General features: G+C 32.6%; 1 protein-coding gene across 2 annotated transcripts; it reads right to left on the reverse strand.

Annotated features, from left to right (window-relative positions):
* Positions 1-1,163: 1,163 nt before the first annotated feature.
* On the reverse strand, positions 1,164-7,120 carry LOC138932304 (uncharacterized). 2 transcript variants are annotated; one of them, XM_070293984.1, is made up of 8 exons: positions 6,510-7,120; positions 6,275-6,406; positions 2,919-3,048; positions 2,439-2,717; positions 2,269-2,319; positions 1,965-2,188; positions 1,717-1,879; positions 1,164-1,636 (listed from the first exon to the last, which is right to left on the reverse strand). In XM_070293984.1, the coding sequence occupies exons 3-8, from the start codon at positions 2,956-2,958 to the stop codon at positions 1,503-1,505; spliced, it is 891 nt and encodes a 296-aa protein (XP_070150085.1). In that variant the 5' UTR covers positions 2,959-3,048; positions 6,275-6,406; positions 6,510-7,120; the 3' UTR covers positions 1,164-1,502. The 2 variants fall into 2 exon arrangements, with proteins under 2 accessions (XP_070150085.1, XP_070150084.1); XM_070293983.1 differs by having other exon boundaries at positions 2,439-2,726; positions 2,822-3,048.
* Positions 7,121-17,737: the final 10,617 nt, after the last annotated feature.

Raw genomic sequence — 17,737 nt, forward strand, 5'->3', positions numbered from 1 at the left:
TTTATTTCCACATATGCTAAATTGTTAAATAAATGAATCTTGTAACAAATTTATGAATAAATCTTTTAACAAATATTATTAATATTTATAAAATTAATTTTTGTTTCAAATTACAATTATAATGATAATTTAAATTATATTACATAATTTTAGATATTTTTTTTAAGAGAAAACTTTAAATATACTAATAGCTAATAATAATTTCAAACTTAAATAACAAATTGCACTTATATTGTATTAATTAATATACTTTGCAAACAATTAGAATCACAAAATTAAAAAGAATCAAATTCACGTATTTTTGCAAAAAAAATGTCATATGGTCGTAGAACTGTTTAAAAAAAGCATTTTAAAGAGAAAATGTTAAGTTTTATTACAATTAATAGAATTGATGAAAAAATTGTTCTCTACGTACTCGCCTATTAAAGTTGAAGTTTTTTTCTACAATTACAAACCTCATTTTAAAGTAGCACCACTTGTAATAAAATCTGTATAAGAAAAATCGTTAGAAAAATCTCCGTTAGAGCATTGGAAAGTTATGTTTTCTAGCTTTAAAATCTGTTTTAAATATCATTCTGTGATAATTTTTTCGAAAAGTATATCAATTTGAATTTCATCCTTTCTACGCCTTTTTACGCCGAAGTACAATAATTTCCTAATTTTGTTGCAAAATATAGTACACTAATAACAATTAATAATATTATAAATTAATTAAATTTAGAAATATTATAAATTATAAATTTATTATAATAGTAATTAATATGATAAATTTAAACTTCACGGTACACTCGAGTATTCGCGATATTATTTTTTGTTTTAACGCTATACATCAATAAGAAATGAGTTTTTTAGGCTTCTCCCCACATGAAAACTATAATTTTTACATCCATAAACTTTTCATAAACACACTTGTCAAAATCTTTGAGATTCATGTATGATTCGTTAATTATAACACATTTGTTAATAATATAAGTGTGTACCGTTAGAATAAATCTAATTTAAACAAAAATGGAAACGCAATTCGATTTTCATTTGAAAGAAAAACAATAAAGCAATTATACTTTTTGTAATTAAAAAGATTGTTAGATAAACTATTAAATGTATCAACATAATGCATACTTTAATTTTACTAATTCTCCTAAAAGAAGTATTTAACTCAAATAATGACGTTGAGAACTCAAAATGAAAAGAGTGCAGACTATGATTTTAGATTTTAGAACATAAAAATTTAAAAACTTAAGTATTTAACACTAAATCTACCGACAACTTATTTATACCAAATGCAGAAATTTTTAAACTTTGATAACGTTTTGACCGATTGTTTAACCAGTCGTGGTAGGTTTAGTGTTAAAATCATTCAATATAAAAAAAACATTAGTTAAAAAAAATATTTCTTATGTTAATTAAGACTCTAGGCCAATAAAAAAAAGATCATAAGCCGAAAGCTCATAGACTAATAAGAAAAAAGATTATAATGAAAAAATAATAAGCTTTTGAGACATTTAAATAACTTGCGGATTTGCTTCTTCAGAGTCTTTTTGTTGTCTGCTAAGCCTTTGACCACCTTGGCGAAACCATTCTTTCGTGATGTCTTCAAACTCTTTGTTTGTGAATTGATGTTGAGCCAAAATTGTTGCTGAATTATTAAAAAAATTTTACATTAAATTAAATTGCATATTTTATAAATTTATTTATAAATATAAAAATATATTTTACCTTGTATTCCCGTCAATATAAACTTTAAACTACTTATTTTAAAATGATTACGTAGTCCTTTCCAGGATGATACCTTGGCAACTTCATTAGAAAATAAAGTTCGATATATACGAATTAAATTTTCTTTAGCGGACCCTCCGCCTATGCGAGATATATACAGCATCTTTAGAAATAAAACATACCAATAATATAATTTACATTATTCTATTTAAATAAAATTTGCATTTAAATAACTTAATTAAACTTACAAATTTGTTGTACTCATCTGCATTTTCTGATAAATTCTTTTCAAAAGCTATTATTTCATTTATACTCTTAAACGGAAAAGATTTTTGTATATTTGATGTATCCCTGGCAGAGTCTTTAGACTTATGTTGGTTATGTTGTGTTTCTATGTTTTTTAAACGAATATCTATAGTTTGTATGTCTAATGAAATTGTAGTTATAGCTGTACATATTTTTTCAAAATTATCTAAAAAATTAATAATATTGAGTAAACAATGCCATAAAGAGATATTAATAAAATTATAAGATAAAAAGTAAATACAAAACCTTCCATTTTATCTGACATTTCTGACACTAACGTATATACATCCTGCATATCTAGAAATATTAAAAAAGTATTAGATTACTCATAATAAACAATAACTATAATTTAAAAAAAAAACCGTTTTATTATAGAGATAATAAAAATGGAATAAAAGAATTAAAATAAAAATTACTTTTGTGAGGTACTATAGTTCCATCAAGAATTTCCATATCAATATTATTAATAATTGTTGAATCCAAAATATTTGAGATTGATTGAATATTTTTGGCTGATTGTGAGACATTGTGGATTGATGGTGGATTTGGTATAATTGAACGTGAGTCATCAGAATCAGATTCAGATTCATTATCATAAACTGTATTTAGTGACCGTTTTGTGCATGACTTCTTTATTTGATTTGTATTATTTTCATCGCTTGAAGAATAATTCGTTGCTCTTTGTCTAGCCTCATCTAATGAATCTTGATTAGGACAAAACCGTAATTTACAAATTACATTATTTTTTTAAAATATTAAAAAAATAATTACATAAATTCTGAAGTAAAATATAAATTACCATAATATCCATGAAATTTGATAGGATAAAGTGTCCATTTAGGATTATTAGTAACAGGTGGAGTTTGTTTCACAATAAACATGTTTATATTTTTTACCGATGGCCATCAGCATTCTGTTAAATTGGAAGAAAGCCATAAAGATGGAACTTCTGATACGATCTCTTCTTCATTATTCCCATCGCTTGGAAAAGTTACGACAGCGAAATTTTTTACCATTATTAATAATCTGTAAAAAAGTAAAACTTGTTAATTAATTTAATATTGTTTTCAATTATATATTCTATCAATATGAGTACTCGCCATAAACATATATCTTGTTGGTGCAGTAAAGGCAAGATCACAGCTTCTTCGTCACATAAAGGCAGTTTTACACATTTTAATTTAATATCAGACAATGGAATAGTAATTAACTCATACTGTGACTCGTTAATTTTTTTAATTCCGATATTTAAAGAGTTGCATGGAATGCGAAAAAATGATTTAATATTTAAATACTTTTTGCCAATAATGTAAATCTGTTTATTTTTAAAATAAATTGTCGTAAGTGAAATCGTTGTACCATCTAACAAAAGACAACAATTATCAGCAGTTCTTGTACTTAGATAGAAACCTTTACATTGAACTGATTTTATTATCTTTTTGCCATTTATAATACGTACTTTTGGTATTGGATAATTCTTTTCTACATTTGTTATATTAAAATTATCTTCTTCTTTACAACGATTGACTAATTGTTCTAATGGCCGACTCGAAGATCTAATTCTTGATTTAATTTTTTGCATGTAATTTTCGAACTTAAACGCACTAAATTTATTTAACACTCCCCATAATTTTACATAATAACACAAATGAATTAAATTATGAACGTTATATGATAAATATTGACGACCATATAATGTGCAATAATTTTCAACAAAATACAATAATAAACTGTGTGCATAATCAAGCAGTTGTACGCAATATTCTTTGCTACATAAAATTCGAATTGCTATGCTCAGACTCAAAAAATGAACATATTTATCACGTGATAATTTTTTAAAAAAGATTATTGGCCCAGTATATAATAATAATTGTCTTAATTCGGTGGCTTTAAAGCGATCAACCTCATCTAATTTCCTTGGCTTTCTAGCAAATTCCTTAGGTAGGAATAATGACATAGATAATAAAGAAGTTGAAGCAAGAGTTATCTGAGTTGCAACCATACGAACATTATGTTTACCTTTAATCCAAAACTGCAACAATTTTTTCATTACTCCTAATAGTACGAGATGCATGTAGTCTAAAGGAAATTGAGTAACCATTCCAATGTTTAAATCTTCAAGATTTGAAGTGATTTTATGGTGTTCTTCTTGTTTTCTTAATTTAAAAGATTCATCTGATCTTAACATTGCATTAATTTCTGGGTACGTTACTCGATTTTCTATGTAATCTCCCTCTTGAATACAATTACCGCATCCAAAATACGCATTATGTCCTTTAGTTCCCTTGATAAACGATTTTGCAGGAGCATCGCAGATAAATACGTTCAATTTCACAGTTATTTTTTTGCCGTATTCTACAATGCCAGTTCGGAAAATTTCTAAACAATCATCCTTAAAATATTTCAAAAAAGTATTGCAACATTTTGGCTTTTCAAAACCATGATAAACACCAATTATAAACGGTTCGGTGTAAATATCTGCAACTATACTACCTAAAATAGGCCAAAATTGACTCCCAGAAGATTTTGTTAAAGGAAGACCATCTATATTCACATTAATATTTATCTGAGATGGTAAATTATTTCGACAATAATGCTTACGAATAGATTTTTTCAAACTATCATCTAAACCTGCATGATAATATTTTCCTGGTGTCATTTCAATAATGACTACTTGTTTGGGCGTTTGAAATAGAGTTCGAGCATCAATCGGAACATTATGGCCGTATTTTACTAGAATTTTCAGTAAACTACTAATAGCAGAATGACTGACACGATTTTCAATAGCCCATAATCGGATGTCGTTAATAAGTTCTGTTTTACAAAATTCTGTTTTAGAAAATTTATCACTTGAAATACTTAACTGAAGACTATTTTTATCAATACTAATTTCCGAATGTTCAGAAACTAAATCATGATTATTTTCTGTACACTTATGAGTGTTCATTACATTGGAATAATCGATATCAATTTCTTTTAGTACATTTTGCTGCTGAGGTAATTGTTCGATGTTACCTGGCCCATTCGATAAACTTACGATATTATTTTGAATTTCCAAATTTGAATTAATAGTCATTTGGCAGATATTACGAAATTTTTTTAAGAAAATACGTCGCCGCTGCCTTGGCGTTAAAGAATTAATGTCTAGTCTTAATTTTGATTTGGACATAATATAATTTTATAAAGCAATAGGAAATAGATGAATTGCGATTATGTATACGAATATAGGTTTGGGTTTGCCTGATATTATTGTTTATATTATATTTTCCTTTTTCACTGAAACAATATATAGGAAGCTTATATGGAGAATTAAAAATATTTTGACAAATAAAAAATGTTTTAAGACATTTGCAGTTTTTTATCGAAACAAACTAATTCAATAATTAAAATATAATTTATGTAATATTTTAAGGACGCTAATAGAAAATTTCAGAAAAAATGCAATCTATGTTTCTTAAATAGTATTTCATTTATATATGAAAAATTTGATTTCTCACAATTATGGTGAAACAACCTACATAATTTTTTAATGTCTTTTAACGGAAATATTTTTGTAATGTATTTTAGTGTTGTAATTAATTAAACACGAATAATTTTTTTTGTTACGTTGCATGTTATTATAAACTATAAATTATAAATTAAAGTAATTATATAAGCATATTGCACGCATAATATTTACAATTTTTTAAGACCTATAACTTCATTATGTAATGACTTGTAATAATTAATGCTATCATGTTTAAATATTTTATACTTGAATAAAAATCAGTTTACATCAAATTAATTCACGATCAAATACCAAATTGAAAAATTAAGACTCATGCATAGAAAATATTTATTAATTATAAGATTCTATTTCATTTGCAAAAAATTATTATGAAAACAGTCAATAATAAACTTTCAAAATATATGAAGTATTCGAAAAAATATATCTACAGTTTTTTCTAATGCAGATATCTTGTTCAACAATATAAAAGCTATATTTCATAATTGATATCATTTATCATTGGAATTACCATTACGATCATTATAAAAAAATTATAAACCGGAATTTAGTATGCCGCAATGCAATAAAAAATAAAAAATCTATAATTAAGAAATGATGTAACTTTACACTCGAAATATTCAAGCTTCTGATTCAAAAAGTAGTGCAAATAAGAGATTTCTTGTTTTTCTCATTATATGACCGTGCAACAAATATTGTAAAAAAAACATGGGAAAAATAATGTTGCATAAAATAAATCGTACTTACTATAAAAATGCCAAAATATAAAAATAATGAGGCAAAACTAGGTGTATCTTTCGCCGGCACGAGGTCCTTTGTCCTTTGTTAGGCGCACGTGGTTTTCAGTTTTCACGTGGTACGCGATGTATCTTTTGTTCACTGCACAAGAGGAATTCAATCTTTAGCATAGCTTTTTTACCACAAGACAACAATTATCATTTGTTGGCATTAATTATTAAGTTAATATTTATTTCATACTTACCAATATCTCGATACTGTTCACACTTTCAACACAATTTTTTCACACGCACAACTACTGTTTTCGTAGATTTGGCCATATTGAAAAGTAAAGCCTAGCGCGCAGAAGCTTGGGATGCTTTGTACGATGATTGCGCACTAGAGCTGCGTTCGGAAACATTACCCGTGTGCACACGAGCGACGTTCTATCTTTGTTTAACTTTTGGTACATAACAAAGATAGAACGACACTCGTGTGCACACGAGTGATGTTTCCGAACGCAGCCTTGCACGCATAGACATAGTATATCTAGACCGAGCGTTTGCCTTTATTTAAGGAGTGGGGGTAAAGATACACGTAGAAAAGGACATACTCTGTTCCGTGCTCCTTGCGTTCTCTCTCGCTCGCAAGTAGCAGCGACTATGTCTATGCTTGCACGTATACTTAATACGACTAACAATAAGCCAATCACAGACTTACCCCCTAGGGCATGTTCACATAACTTACACAGATGCATAATGTAGAGAAAAATTTACTAATTATGCGTCTTGCACAAAGAACATAAGTAAAAAATTTCAGTAAACGTATATTTACTTAATAATTACATAATATTCTATATGTTATAAATGAACAAAACAAAACTATGACGTATCAGTTATGTCAATAACGTAATGAATCTATAATTGTTACATAGAAATGTTATGTCATTTTGTCGTTACTCTATTATGTAACATTTATGCAATTTGGTGAACATAAATGTGTATACTCTAAAAGTTTCGTGAATGCCACGTAATTTTAACGACATAATTGACACGTTATGTTAAATATACATAACATTTATGTATTTTGGTGAATGTAAATGTATATACTCTAAAAGTTTCATACATGTTACGTAACTCTAATGATATAATTGAAATGTTATGTTAAATACGTAACAATTATGTATTTTGATAAATGTAAATGTGTATACTATAAAAATTTCATAAATGTTACATAACAGAAAAATAGTATACATATATCATTCAAAAAAAGATATCTGGTGCATATTTAAAAATTTTTTTTTTAATATATAATTTTATTTTCCACATTTATAACTCTATATTAAGAAAATATGTTTCAAATACGTTTTTCTCAATGATATTATATGCATTTATCATCTTTTCAGAACACTCAAAAATGTCAACAATGGTATATATTTTTTTATGTGTAATACGATATGGAAATTTTGTTATTACTAGACATTACAAGTGTGCGCTTTGCGTGCGCCACACGCATTTATCGTGTGCGTGTGTGTCTGTGTATTACATATGTGTGTGTGTGTGTGTGTGTACATATATTATAATTTAACAACTAAGCTTCGGATAAAATTTTGATAAAGGAAAAATCGTCTTAGAATTAATTCAAGAATACGACATTTTAAGAACTAAAAGTTGTTTTGAATCACCCTGTATACACACAAAAAAAATCAAATGTGGTACACACACAATAAATGTATATGGTGTGCACGGAGCACGCGTTTGTGATGTTGTAGTTCTTCTCTAAAAAAGGCATGATTGATATATTGTTACCGCTTTTAAATTATAAATAAATATATCGCAACTTTCCTCTCTCAAAATCTTTCATTTTCTTGTTTCTGCATAATTCTCTTCCTTTTACGAATTCTTTTTACAAGGTTTTAACAAAAATGTATACATTGACATCAATAAAATAATGTTAATGTTACATGTTTAACATAACGATACACTTATGTCGTTAGAGTTATGTAGCATTTATGAAGTTTTTAGAGTGTACACATTTACATTCACCAAAATACATAATTGGTACGTATTTAACATAACGTTTCAATTATGTCATTAGAGTTACGTAGCATTTATAAAACTTTTAGAGTATACACATTTACATTTCACCAAAATACATAAATGTTACGTATTTATTATAACGTTACAATTACGTCGTTAGAGTTACGTAGCATTTACGAAACTTTTAGAGTATGCACATTTACGTTCACAAAAATACATAAATGTTACGTATTTATTATAACGTTACAATTACGTCGTTAGAGTTACGTAGCATTTACGAAACTTTTAGAGTATGCACATTAACGTTCACAAAACTGTATAAATGTTACGTATTTATTATAACGTTACATTTACGTCGTTAGAGTTACGTAGCATTTACGAAACTTTTAGAGTATGCACATTAACGTTCACAAAACTGTAAAAATGTTACATAACAAAGTAACGACAAAATTACATAACAATTCTATGCAACAATTATAGATTTATTATGTTATTGATATAACTGATACGTTATAGTTTCATTTTAATGATCTGTAATATATACATATAGAATATTATATAATTGTTACGGAAATGAGCCCTGCGTGTTTACTGGGGATTTTAACAATGTATGCCGTGAAACGATTCTTCTCAATTTCCTTGATGTTGCACAAGAATTTTAGACAAATCTCACTTACTGACACGTAACTAAGACGTTCCGAACGAACAAAACTTGCGTACATAGCGATTTTAACAATGTATGCCGTGAAGCGGTTCTTCTCAATTTCGTTAACGTTGTACAAGAATTTTCGACTAAACTCATTTACTGACACGTAACTAAGACGTTCCGAACGACCAAAACTTGCGTACATAGCGATCTCAGCTTTGTGCGCCGAAAAACGTATATCCTCGATTTCTTTAACGTTGTACAAGAATTTTCGACTAAACTCATTTACTGACACGTAACTAAGACGTTCCGAACGACCAAAACTTGCGTACATAGAGATCTCAGCTTTGTGCGCAGAAAAACGTATATCCTCAATTTCTTTAACGTTGTACAAGAATTTTCGGCTAAACTCACTTACTGACACGTAACTAAGACGTTCCGAACGAACAAAACTTGCGTACATAGCGATTTTAACAATGTATGCCGTGAAGCGGTTCTTCTCAATTTCCTTGATGTTGCATAAGAATTTTCGACTAAACTCACTTACTGACACGTAACTAAGACGTTCCGAACGACCAAAACTTGCGTACATAGCGATCTCAGCTTTGTGTGCCGCAAAACGTATATCCTCAACTTTCGTAATGTTGTACAAGAATTTTCGACTAAACCCACTTACTGACACGTAACTAAGATGTTCCGAACGAACTAAACTTGCGTACATAGCTAATTTAACAATGTATGACGTGAAGCGGTTCTTCTCAATTTCGTTAACGTTGTACAAGAATTTTCAACTAAACACACTTACTGACACGTAACTAAGACGTTCCGAACGAACAAAACTTGCGTACATAGCGATTTTAACAATGTATGCCGTGAAGCGATTCTTCTCAATTTCCTTGATGTTGCACAAGAATTTTAGACAAATCTCACTTACTGACACGTAACTAAGACATTCCGAACGAACAAAACTTGCGTACATAGCGATTTTAACAATGTATGCCGTGAAACGATTCTTCTCAATTTCCTTGATGTTGCACAAGAATTTTAGACAAATCTCACTTACTGCCACGTAACTAAGACGTTCCGAACGAACAAAACTTGCGTACATAGCGATATTAACAATGTATGCCGTGAAGCGATTCTTCTCAATTTCCTTGATGTTGCACAAGAATTTTAGACAAATCTCACTTACTGACACGTAACTAAGACGTTCCGAACGACCAAAACTTGCGTACATAGCGATCTCAGCTTTGTGTGCCGTAAAACGTATATCCTCAACTTTCGTAATGTTGTACAAGAATTTTCGACTAAACCCACTTACTGACACGTAACTAAGATGTTCCGAACGAACTAAACTTGCGTACATAGCTATTTTAACAATGTATGCCGTGAAGCGGTTCTTCTCAATTTCCTTGATGTTGCACAAGAATTTTCGACTAAACTCACTTATTGACACGTAACTAAGACGTTCCGAACGAACAAAACTTGCGTACATAGCGATCTCAGCTTTGTGCGCCGAAAAACGTATATCCTCGATTTCTTTAACGTTGTACAAGAATTTTCGCCTAAACTCATTTACTGACACGTAACTAAGACGTTCCGAACGACCAAAACTTGCGTACATAGCGATTTTAACTATGTATGCCGTGAAGCGGTTCTTCTCAATTTCGTTAACGTTGTACAAGAATTTTCAACTAAACTCACTTACTGACAAGTAACTAAGACGTTCCGAACGAACAAAACTTGCGTACATAGTGATCTCCGCTTTGTGCGCCGCAAAACGTATAACCTCGATTTCTTTAACGTTGTACATGAATTTTCGACTAAACTCATTTACTGACACGTAACTAAGACGTTCCGAACGACCAAAACTTGCGTACATAGCGATCTCAGCTTTGTGCGCCGAAAAACGTATATCCTCGATTTCTTTAACGTTGTACAAGAATTTTCGACTAAACTCATTTACTGACACGTAACTAAGACGTTCCGAACGACCAAAACTTGCGTACATAGCGATCTCAACTTTGTGCGCAGAAAAACGTAAATCCTCATTTCTTTAACGTTGTACAAGAGTTTTCGACTAAACACATCTACTGACACGTAACTAAGACGTTCCGAACGACCAAAACTTGCGTACATAGCGATCTCAGCTTTGTGCGCCGCAAAACGTATATCCTCAATTTCTTTAACGTTGTACAAGAATTTTCGACTAAACTCACTTACTGACACGTAACTAAGACGTTCCGAACGAACAAAACTTGCGTACATAGCGATCTCAGCTTTGTGCGCCGAAAACGTATATCCTCGATTTCTTTAACGTTGTACAAGAATTTTCGACTAAACTCATTTACTGACACGTAACTAAGACGTTTCGAACGATTTAATCTTGCGTACATAGTGTCACGTCCCAGTGGTCGAAGTTAAGAAAAAAAAAGGAAATTATATTACTGAGATTAAGTAACTCTTTAGAACGCGACTATATTGGTTAAGTAGTTATTAAATTGAATTTGATCTTTTACTGGTAAGTATATTTATGGAAAAGATATTGTTTTTGGGTCACTCTGCATTTCACCGAGTCTACCCGGGACCAGAAGATGTCAACTTGTCATTCAATATTCAGTGGTACCTTAACTTACCAGGTTTTTATGTATTTGAATATATATATTAGAGCAACTGCCTATGTAGCACGCTGCGTTTCCTTCTACTTAGCAGTCCTCCAAAGATTTCAGCTGTCGTGCGATGAGTGACGGTCGATCAAGGAAGTTGGAACAACCGGTCGTCGAATAAATTGCAATAGTAATATAAAATATTCTTTATTGTTGCACGACGTTAAATTAACAATATTACAGTCGTAAGACTTGCGACTGGTAAACTCTCTATTCAATAATGTAGTATGTATAAGAGTCTCGAAGACTTGTACTGGAATTTGTCGACGCAACGAGATTTAAATACGCCGGATTATTAACTGCTAAACGCCACGGCAACGGAGTCAGAGAACGAATTTAGTACGAAAGTTAGTAACGTGTTAACCGTAGGAGCGTCGAATTAATAATGCTCGATGTCGGACCTGCACTGAGCTCCTCCGGTCTTCGGGTGTTGGTGGGAGAGATGCTGCAGTGGGATCGCCTCTTGTAGATGGTGGGATATTCTTCCTATGCTTCGCCTAAGACTTCCTGATGTTGGAGGGAGACCCATGGGCGGGAGCAATGGCAAGTGGAAGAGCCGCTGGTAGGGATCTCTGTGCGAGAAGGACAGCTATATCGTTCCCTCGCAACATTCCAACTTATTTGTCCGGCCTAATCTTATCGAGCGGGCGGATAAGAATATCGATCGACGGCCGGTCCGCATACCATGTACAGTATAAGGCTCTTATAAAATATTGCATTGAATAAAATATTATTTCTTATATGCTTAATTCCTTATTACTACCTATAATGCGATTACAAAATGCTACGTTATATAGAATACATGTATGCGTTGCATAGCGTATTAGTACGGGTATAATTTCGTATAAAGTTATAAAGATGTAATAATAATGTGTAAAAGGTATAAAATTCTTAATATTAATGTGTGGATATATAAATGCTTGTGTACTTAATAATTAAAGCGTGTCACGGAATGCGCCGTTCTTAGTTAATAATATTACATTTGCATTGCTCTTTGCCTTAAGCTTCCAGCATGCATTTCTTTATCGGGCGGGCGGATAAGATTATCGATTGACGGCGGACTTGCATTTCCGCGCGCAGTCTAAAACTCTTATAATGCTTAGGAATAAAATATTCCCTACTGAATATTCTATTAATACTGAATTATTCTAATATTATATATAATCTTACGCTACTTAAACTAGAGTGTGAGTATAAAATCTTGGGGATATTGAAGTTTTCGCAATATGTAAATCGTACTTCTATTCTGATACATGACTTTTTGATATACCGGGTGTTCAAGAAATATTGATATGGAATATTTATACGTTGTTTTCCGTTACGATATACAATTTTTACCTTGTGATTATATGTATGGATACTTGTACGTGTGTTCTATGTATGTAGTCCATATACAGGGTGGACATAAGTACTAATGCTAATTTCTAATTGCTCTTTTTACTAAATGAGCAATTTTCTTCCTATATACTGATACTCGCATAATGATTGACTCGTATAGTTTTATATAGGGTGTCTAATAAATACGTATATGTTCTTCCCAAGTTATTATAATGAATTTTATAATTGATCTTGCTCTATTAGCATCCCTTGAGTAAGTCTGATGAGAATTTATTGTTTATAAAAAATAAAATTGTGCGACTGAGACGTCACACCACCCCCCTTAAGTGCAAATTTCGGAGTGGAAATATTTCATGGAGAATTTTGCTCATCCAGTCTGGCACGCATGTCTCTAAATGTATAAACGATAGGTATCGGATGTGTGTCATTGACGGCTGGTGCGTTAGGTACAGTTTCTATGTTCGGTTGTTCTGGCGGGTTCTGTGGAATTACATTTGGTTGTGGCTGTGGCCTATTGGCCAAATATAGCAATAAATGTGTAAAGGAACTCCAGATGGCTCCGAGTAAATGCAAGCTACAGCCATATGCCGCATGCAAAGCATAACCGTGAATCAGTGTGTCAAATACAATCTTTATTATTCTTATTATTATAAAAATGCCGAATACGCCGGCAGTTGCCGCACCAAATGTTGTAAAACCGTTCCATATTTTAGTTAGCGTGTTGTTATAAATTTTATTCAGCGCATTTTCGTCTAATAAATTTTGCAATGAAACGGTATCGGATTGTATTGTTTGACCTGTAAAGCCTCGAGCGATGGTATGCAGAACCGCGTTCTTTTCCGCGGGGAACATAATGTGGTCTCTTAATTCGTCAAGGTCTTGTTGGGAGTAAATGCCACTGGTGGCTAGAGATTTTGGCGCAAGGTATTTCCAAGAGAGTTTCGTTAATGGTTTGATTTCATGAGGAGAATTTATCATGGAAGGAGTAGGGTTGAATTGTAGCCAAGTTCCTTCGATATTGTATATTACTGGAAGTAAAGGATTACAATCTCTAAGTGTACTGTGTTTTATGACTATATGTGATTTTGGTGTCATGTATAACGAAGCGTTCCGAAACATAACGGGCAATTCAGTATGGCACGTATTTGTTTTCCGTAGTGTAACCTCTATGGGTATACATTTAACTATGTGAATTCCCTCCCCGGCTGTGACTGCCATGTAACCTGGAGCTTTCATCACCCGGTAGGCGAATTCATCTGGTAAAACAGCAGCAAGAGATAGGGTATTTTGTATAACCTGTTTCTCTAGTTCGCATTTTTGCATAATTATATCCTTGTATAAAGAGGTAATCTGGTTCCTCATATACTTCTCAACGTATACAAATTTTGAATTTGCGTACGTGAATAAGTCTAGGTTCGTCACAGAGGTTTTAGATCTTACTTTGAAAATGTTTCCCTTTTGTGTTTCAAAAATAAACAGTTTCGGATGTTCTGTGCCATACAGTGTATAACCGCATATCGTGTGCCTTCGTGTTAGTGTCAGTGCAAAAGTGATGTCTTGAGATTCTAGTGTGAATATTGTGGTATTTTGGTGATCTAATATGCCTTGAAATTTAATAGAGGTGCCTTCATATAAGACGTCGTATGCTTCAAACCCGCAAGCGGTATTGGGTATTCCTTCCCAAAAAGTGTAACCATCGTCCGAGTCTATGCAGGATTCGTCCGATAGTTCGCAAACAGTTCCGGATTTTAACATTACTTTTCCCGCGTTTAATTTTACTGGTACGTATGAGTCTTTTAGAGAAATTTTTACTGTCGCTTGGACTATCACGTCATCCCATGTGCCGTAATAGTCCGAGTATTGGATGCCTTTACAGGTTCCATCTACATTTACTTTACCCGCGAGCGTGACGCTTCTATAATACGTGCGATTCGATTTAAGTCCGTCAATAATTTCTGCGGTTCCTATCTTTAAGAGGCCCTCTTTATGCATCTGAATGCACCTAGCGCGAGATGTTTCCTGCAAGTAGCTAGCGTAACCGTTATGAACGGCTGAGATATGCGAGTGCATTCCGCAGTGAGATATGGTTCTTAAGATTTCTATTTTACATTGCGTTATATGTGTCTGCGCATAACTTGATAATTGCAACAGCTGTATATATGTATTTACGGTCGCAGGTGTTTCGACTTCGATGTCACATTCGCCTGATCGAAGCAAGGACACAGTGGTCACGTTCAAATAGGCTCCTCCACAATCGTACGCTATGATTGCCGATGTGCCAGAGAGCAATGTGGTAAGTATCAAAACGTGGAAACCCTTAAAAATAGAAATATGATATTTAAGTATAAAATACGAGAGTAATATGGGTTGTTTGTGTTGTTTTATGTTACAAAATGTGTCAAGTATGTGTGTATGTGTCGTTAGAACAAAATTTAATATTAATATGAAAATATTTTAAAATTACTGGATCCGGGGGTCCAGGCCGCGCTCACAAAATTTCTCTTCCTTGCGTTTTCCTTCAACCCGGATCTATAAAATATGTGCCCTTGCACAACTTCAGTTTATTCACGTGAACTACGCGTGGTTTTCCACGGAAGTCTATTCTCGCGTTGTTCATTGGTAATAATTCTAAAATTCTATATGGCCCAGTATATTGATCATCTAGCTTTCCCTTTGTGGGCTCCTTTAATAAATAAACTTTATCGTTAGCTTTAAAATTTTGAATATTGATTTTTCTATCATAATATGTTTTACTCTTTTCTTTTGATTGTATTAAGTTTTGTTTTGCTAGACCCTGTGAGTTTTTCAAAGTTTCAAAAAGGTTAGTGAGATAATCCTGATAAGGCTGTTCAGTGACGTCCTCGGGAACTACGGAGGAAGATGGAGTTCTGGGAAGATGTCCAAAAATTAGGGAATAAGGAGTATAGCTGGTTCCTTCGTGGACTGATGTATTGTAAGCAAACATGGCAGGCTTAATGTGCTCGTCCCACTCCTCATTCCGGTTAGTGTACATCTTCAAGTATTCTGTCAATACGTGATGTGAGCGTTCAATTGAACCATTTGATTGCGGGTAGTAAGCTGTCGTACGGCATTGCTTTATTTTAAAGTAGCTAGCTATTGTTTTCATCAGAGAAGTAAAAAAGGTCGGAGCTTGGTCCGTTAATAATGCTCTTGGTGCTCCATATATGCATATGAAATCTTTTATAAAGGCGTTAGCTATTGAGAAGGAGTCTGCTGTTTCCATAGGAATGGCAACTGAATATTTCGTTAAAAGGTCTTGTATAGTTAAAATATAAGAATTGTTTCGGCTCGTTACTGGCAATGGTCCTACTACGTCTATAGATACTTTATCAAATGCAGTTCCTGGGGTGTCAGTGATCATCATGGGTTGTTTCGTTTTTACTCTTGTTAATTTCTTGATTTGGCAATTCCTGCAATTCTTTATGTAATCTTGTATGTCTTTCTTCATTGTGGGCCAATAGTAGTTTTGTCTAATTCGATGGTAAGTTTTATTCACACCTTTGTGTCCTCCAATCTTCGTAGCATGTTTTTCATAGATGATGTTAGCTCTCTCTCCTAGGCCAGGACATCTTATTAAAGATTTGCAAACTGTTACTATTATTGGTAAGTCTGAAAGGAATCTTTTTAAATTTTTATATACAAAAATCCATGGAACTGTATCGTATAGATCGTGTTGCGCTATACTGATGGTTTTTAGATTTAGTTCTATTATGGCATCCCTTAATGATCTTATTCCGTCTATAATGTCGCTGTGTTCTATTTGCACTCTTTCATTTTGTTTAATAGGGATATTTATTAAATATTTCCCGCTATTGAGGTTCGTTATTTTTACTCTTGTGAAAGTTAAATCTTTATACGTGGGAAGTTTATTTTCTGCTGAATAATCCTTTGCGCCTTTATCGTAGGGATGTCCTTCGAGGGTGGTAAAGATGATATGGTTATCCTTTCGGGAAAGCAGTGAATCTCGCGTTTCATTAATTTTAAAATCGTTCTCTTCACCTGAAGAGCGAGGTTGTGGAGATGCAGATTCGTTACTCTTACTTTCGTTTTCTGGATCTTCTTCCGACGTCTCTGAATTGCTTTGGTCGAACTCTTGCTCTCGTTTGTCTAGATCTTCATTTAGATTTTCGGGGAAGAAGATTTGGGATGGGATTTTTGTGGTTACCGGTGGAGTTAATAAAGCATTATCGTTTAAGTCTCTGATAGTTGTTTGTTGTTGGTCAACATGATTTAATGTGTGATTAACATCATTGGAAGAGAAAGTGATTGACGGTCTAGACTGTTGTGTAGCTGTCTGGTATGAGAAAAGGGATTCGTTTGAATTATCGTCTGGCTCTACTAGGGGGAGTATGGAAACGTCAGGAATAGGCGGATTTCTAGAAAGTGCGTCTGCTACTACGTTAGTCTTTCCTGTTTTATATTGTATTTCATATTCGTACTCTGATAGTTTTAGTCTCCATTTCCACAATCGGGAGCTGGGATCCTTGACCGAATGTAGCCAAACTAGTGGTTTATGATCTGTGAGGATTGTAAATTTCCTGCCGTATAAATAGTGCCGGAAGTACGTTACACAGTAGACTACGGCTAAGCACTCCTTTTCTATGGTGGAATATCTTCCTTCCGCTTCATTCAAAGTCCTAGAAATATACGAAATAGGTAAGTCTTTCCCTATCTGTCCTTGGCTCAGCACGCCTCCTATAGCGTATCCACTGGCGTCGGTAGTTAATAAGAATGGCTCTTTAAAGTTCGGATATTGCAAAACAGGTTCTTTTAATAATTCATG

This window comes from Polyergus mexicanus, unplaced genomic scaffold (genome assembly GCF_030449975.1).
Source record: "Polyergus mexicanus isolate NDT 795.1 unplaced genomic scaffold, iyPolMexi1.0 SCAF_4, whole genome shotgun sequence".
Lineage (NCBI taxonomy): Eukaryota > Metazoa > Arthropoda > Insecta > Hymenoptera > Formicidae > Polyergus > Polyergus mexicanus.